General features: G+C 43.7%; 1 protein-coding gene across 1 annotated transcript; it reads left to right on the forward strand.

The window, feature by feature from the left end:
- Window positions 1–5,248: 5,248 nt before the first annotated feature.
- Window positions 5,249–5,887, forward strand: LOC306695762 (ras-related protein Rap-2a-like; the record flags this gene model as incomplete). The annotated part of the gene is made up of 1 exon (XM_079159099.1): window positions 5,249–5,887. One exon carries the CDS (start codon window positions 5,249–5,251, stop codon window positions 5,885–5,887), a length of 639 nt encoding a protein of 212 aa, XP_079015225.1.
- Between the last annotated feature and the right edge of the window lie 308 nt (window positions 5,888–6,195).

A 6,195-nucleotide genomic window follows, 5' to 3' on the forward strand; every position in this document is an offset into this window, starting at 1 on the left:
TGAACACAATAAAGATTTTCCTCTTAACAGCAGACGTCTTGATTTTATTGGTCCATTTTCGAAAACATGGATATTCCACAGACCTTCCTGTCAATGTTTTTATTGGATCTACTTTCTACCAAAGAAAACTGTTGGCAGTAATGTGACATGTGGTTGTAGCGATGCTAGCGGCGTGAGTCCTGCAGGAATGAGTCAGTATTTTTGCTCTTCTGGTTCCCTCGTCTCAAAGTCAAAACGTCATCACGCTGACTGGTCCGCCTTTACAGCCTCGTGTTTATACTTGCATTCATGCAGCTGTGGTGTAATTTAGTTTTTTAGCCTCACGTTAGCTTTTTACTTCTGCCGATTGCAGTCGCTTCAAAAATCATCAAATAAAAGTGGTGTAATTTTTGTGAAGATTATCTTGCTGAACAAACTTGTAACTATCATAAACGTTTGTTGGCCACAGAACTTATTTTCTGGAATAATCCGATGGAAAAATGGCTTTTTGTCGAGAGAACCAGTGCGATGCTGAATTCCGGGGTTGGCCTTTTATAGTGGATACTATCGGATGGACTCCCATTGACTTTCATCTTGTTCGGTCAGTCGTGTTCCCCTTCAAGATGAACTGTGAGGACTTTGGTGATCCTCTATCTTTTAACCTAGTGCCACCAGCTAACAAACAAATCTAATTTGGCCTACACTTTGGTTTACGACCAAACCTGCAAATTTACGACACCTTGTGTTTAGCTAACACGCTAAACTTACAACACATTACATGCTAAACATTAGCATGTTAGCATGCAGATGTCAAAATAGAGGCTGTATGTTCTGACTGCAGAGGTTCTTTGAGGGCCAGAAATCTTTCTGTCACTTTGACGACATATCTGATCTTAAATAGCCGGAGTCAAATAAAAAAATATCTTTTATTGCCATTAAATCAAATCAAACAATGAATTGATCCTGCTGTATCTACAGTTTAATATACTGTATTTCATTCCTCTGTGCCGTAGAGCTCTATTACTCCATCATTTAAGCCACACTGGTGCAATGGGTGTCACGTTTCTTCTCCTTAACCCTGAATAGAAAATTAACCATCTAGGCTTTAATTTAGTGACTTGTCTCAGTTTATCCGATCCACAACAGCCATCTTGTGCTGATAAGAAAATCCATTGTCATGATTTCTGCAAATGCTGTTGTATGTGTGTGTGGGAGAGGGATGAAAGCGCCCGCATCTCGTCCCCTTGAGATCTCCCTGATGCCAAAACTGTAGAAGAGAAATGAAGGCGAGGGAGGAGGGAGGTAACCTACTCTACTTTCTCCGTCCCGCTGCAGAGGGACCTCGGCTCTCCTCCTCTTCAAACAGCCATTGTAACTAACGTGTGTCAAACGTAACGTGTGTGCTCTGATACAAATGGACACAGGAACCGACCCGACAGGCATCCTCCGCTCTTCACTGCTGCAGTGGCCCTGCATGTTGCCATGGCAACAAGTAATGGCAGTGGACTGGGCTTGAGGAGGATGAGTATCTGGAGATGCAACACACAGAGATACATCAATAATGTTAATAAACCTTGTGATAATCAAACAATTGGGGCTTTCACATGTGCTCACACTAATACAAGAATACTCCTGACTCTCACGTCCTTTCAGTCAGCCTGTGTTTGTTAGATGTGTGTACATAACGTCTGTAAGAGAACACACATGGCAGGTGTCTTGAAGAGGAAAAAGCTAATACGGCACTCGAGTGGAGGAAGGGTGACAGGCGGAGGAGGAAGACAGGAAATGAACGAGGTGGAAGATGAAAAGAGAAGATGTGCTTATTTCCTCTCGCATTTATGCATGCGAGAGGAAAGTCCTGAGTCAGCCAGGGTTATAAGACTCTTAAAGGGGAACATCGCCTAAATTAAGAATTCCAATATGTTATTATCAAGGCCCTTCACACTATCATGGCCATTTTATACCCAAATGGGCTTCATTCTATTGTAGTGTTCCGAAACAGAGAGTGTATTCTTATACTCAGAACATTCCGCTGGGTGCCCCTCAGTGTCATCTTTGGGGCTGCTAACACAACGTCCTCTATTCTATTGTTGTCAATGTAGACGCATGCTCAAAAGCCAGAGCGACACTGCAGCACAACACATCCTCTTGGGACCATGAATGTTTGTGCCCATTTGTTTGTGTAAAGATATGTGGTAGATTTAGAAATATTTTACTGGATAAGTCGAAACTTTTAGCTTATGGTGGCACAAGATGAAAAGTTAGAGGATCATTGAAGTCAGAGGGCTTCATCCTCTGGGCACCAAGAATGTCCGTTGAAAATATCACGACAGTCCATCGAATAGTTTTAGAAGTTTTTCGAACGTAACTGAAATGGTGGGAGCGGCTGACCGGCCAACATTGTCTGCCCTTGAGCATTAAAGATCACGTCTTTATGTGGACTTCATCCATGGCTGGAGTTTTCTCAGAGTGTGAGTGGTTGAAAGCTCTGGAGGAAAGCTAGTAAGTGGACCAAGAGTTAAGTTAAAAGAAAACAACAATTTCAAATGTCAAGTATGAACTTTTGTGACCAAAACAGTTAATAATAATATATACTTTTACGTGGCACAAATTTATAACATGCAGCAAATACGTTGGCCTTAAATGTGTGGTTTCTCTGTTTTTGAGTCAGCAGTATTCTAGTGTATCATTTCTGAACAGGCTTAACCTGAGTGTTGGGTAATGTCCTAATGAGTCTGCTGCTGCCATCTAGTGTAGATGATTGGAAGATGATTTTGACTTGTGCTTTCTATGGCCGAAAGTATGTGGACACCTCTGCTTTTCATGGTTCAGAATGGTTCCAGTTAAAAAATGTTATTATCAACATGGTAAAGCCAGGGAAATGAATGAATTGTTCTATCAGTCTGTTGTGAGAACTTGACTGTCCTGACCTCAACCCCATCCAACGCTGACTGTGGGCCAAACTGTATCACACGACATCCTTTGGAGCGAACTCCTTGTGCTTTAATGGAACCAAATTGCTGCAACAAGGTTCCGAAATCTTAGAAATGTTAAGAATTATAGCAGAAAATGAATGCCCATAGTTTTGGAATGAGATGATGAACAATCACATTTGGGTGTAAAGTTAAGCTGTCCCCGTAATTTTGAGCTTTTCTTTTGTAAATGTATAAGTTTATAACTACTCCTGACAGTATTGTTGAGCATTCACCGACAGAGAAACACAAGTGGTTTCTTTGCAAAAACGCAGGAAGTGCTGCTATTCATGCCGAAAGACTTAAAACTGCTTCAGACAGTGAACAGGTCCATATTGAAGGATGCCTGACGGCTGCATCCAGTGAAAGTGCTGTTGCAACCAGCGGCTCAGGTGAGTTTGTCGGCAGGTTTGTTCTTTTCTTCTTTTTTTTTTATTTATTTGAATTGTTCCTGTCTTATTTGCTCTCTTACATGAAACGGGAAGTACTGACCTTCTTCAAGGGTAGAGATAAGAGACAGAACAAACTCATGCAGGCACCCAAATGCACTGCACACATTGAGAAATTATCACAGTGTATCTGTTTACCCACCGATAGCCACGTCCAGCCGAGCCAGTGCGAGTCAGAATGAGACAGGGAGGGAGAGTTGTGTCCCGTATCTTGTGATAATAATGGCACGCACCGGGAAGAAAAACAACGAGGGAGGTTATCTAAGACCCTATTGATGGCCTCAAACAAATGTGACTTGCTATCCCCATCTGCTGTGCTATCAATCTGTTTGACTTTAGCACGCCCCTAAGTGCTTCTCAAGAAATCCATGTTGGTGTGGTCCACTCAGGCGGTAATCATCAGGCTGAGGAAATTATCTCTGAGTGGTTAAAAAGTCAGAGCAAAGCTGCAACATATACAGTGTTTTTATTAACAGGATGTGTGCAGAACACCTGCGTGTGTGTGTGTGTGTGTGTGTGTGTGTATACAACATATGTGTTTGTATCATTACAGAGAAGCCTTCCATGACTCACATACCTGGTGTAAATATGTCTGCATGTGTCTGCGTCTTGGTTGCGTGTGCATGAATGACTTCTCTTTATGGTCATTCTCTAGGAACACAATAACAAAAAACATGTGGGGATAATGGACCAAGAACAAAGCAAATAAGGGAAATGAGCCAAAGTTATGGCCACCAGGTATAATCTATGGCGTTTTAGGTTAACTATACAATACAACGCAGAGCTGAAAAGGACTTGCACTAATGTACAATATTAATAGGGACATTGAACATCGTCAGAGGAGCTTGTCTTTGTTGAAGTCGATTTAAAGGAGCTGACAGCATGTTTCATCAATATTTTAGCTTTTAATGTATTGTTTTCACTCAGTTAGTTTTGGAATCTTACCTGTTAACACATATTCTTTATTAGCCTATTTATATTTGTTTCCTATATATTTATGTTCTTATGTCTTAATCTGCAAAATTACTTTGCCGATTAAGGTTAAACGTGTTCTTTAAACTGCACAATAGTACATACAGTAGAATGGTTAGCTGCACCTAGAATAGATTAAAACACTGTTTACACAGTAATGTATCAGTAATAAATAACGCAATAGGTTTTATAACACTGACAGCAGGTGTGAGCTCTTACTTTTAGGCTACTTGAGTTCTGGTGTTGTTTTACTTGACTCAAATTATCTGATTATCTTTCTGCAAATATCCATATGGATGCCTCATCTCCTCAGCACAATTATAAACAACATGGTGCAAACATAATATGATTTGTTGATAATGTTTGTTTACTTGTTCGTATGATTTTTAAGTTTCTACTGAAGCTAAAAGTGGTTGAAGTTCCATGACTCACACTCTCCCTGAACAAGAGCTCCTGCTTGTGTGACGCAGTGTGAGTCCTTCCAATATGGTGATTGTTGACATGCCAGTAAAAAGACATTCAATTAATTTATGTTTCCATGTTGCCAAATGTCAGAGTGATGCATGGTCTTTAATTTAAGTCTTGACAGACTTTATTACCCTACTTTGAGTCCTGCCCCACCTCGTGCGTGCGAGAGAGAGAGAGAGAGAGAGAGAGAGAGAGAGAGAGAGAGAGAGAGAGAGAGAGAGAGAGAGAGAGAGAGAGCTTATTGGAGGAGAGCAGCGGTGGTCAGCCTATAAATACCCATAAATGAGTAAAAAGAAGACCAAAGCCACTGGCATCATCGGGGCGGGTTTCAGGATTCACTTCGCCGCCAACAGTCATCTATTCTCGGGTGGGACAGCTGTCCTCTCCGGGTACACACATCAGACTAGCATGTCTCTATCGGCGCGTCCCAACACGGTCCGGCTGCTGTTCCTCGGAGCAGCGGGGGTCGGTAAGAGCGCGCTCATCTGCCGCTTCCTCCACGACCGCTTCGAGCACAAGTACACGCGCACAGTCGAAGAGCTTCACGTGCAGGAGTTCGAAACCGCCGGGTCCGGGAAGATGCGTCTGGAGATCTTGGACACGAGCGGCAGCTACTCCTTCCCGGCGATGAGAGAGCTCAGCATCCGACACAGTGACGCGTTCGCGCTCGTGTACGCGGTGGACGACCCCGGGTCCCTCGAGGAGGTGCGGCGGCTCCGCGACGAGATTCTGGAGCTGCGGGGCGGCAAGAGCGCGCCCATCACCGTGGTCGGCAGCAAGGCGGACCTGAGGGACACCGAGGGTCGCGTGCTGCTGGCGGCTGACGTCATGGCCACAGTGGAGGACGAGTGGGACGCCAACTTCGTGGAGGCGTCCGCGCGCACCGGGGGGAACGCGGTCGGGGTGTTCCGCGCGCTGCTGCAACAGGTGAACCCGCCGCGCCGGCTGAGCGCTGATGCGGTGTGGAGGCGCAGAGACACGGTGCCCAGACCAGCAGTGCAGAAGAGACCACCACTGAAGAAGAACAACAGCTGTGTCCTGTCGTAGGGGACATTTGCGCTGCTTTCTCTGCAGCTGGACTGCTCGTGCTCAGGTGTTGCTGGTCATCACAGTACTCAACCTGGTTTAGTCAGAAATAGTTGACTTGGACCTGTGATATGGGATGCACTTTATTTAAAGATTCACATTTTCGTGTCTCTACATTTTTTTTATTCTTTTGTGAATAAAATATGTGTTGTGATTTTTGTCTGCTGCCTGTTTCATACATTTTCAATCCAATGCACTCCAGGCAACTACACTTACACTGAGATGACTTGATCTAATGAAAGTGTGTATAATAAAGTAATTTTATCGTT

The sequence above is a fragment of the Pholis gunnellus genome, assembly GCF_910591455.1.
Source record: "Pholis gunnellus genome assembly, chromosome: 5".
In the NCBI taxonomy this organism is placed as follows: Eukaryota; Metazoa; Chordata; class Actinopteri; order Perciformes; family Pholidae; genus Pholis; species Pholis gunnellus.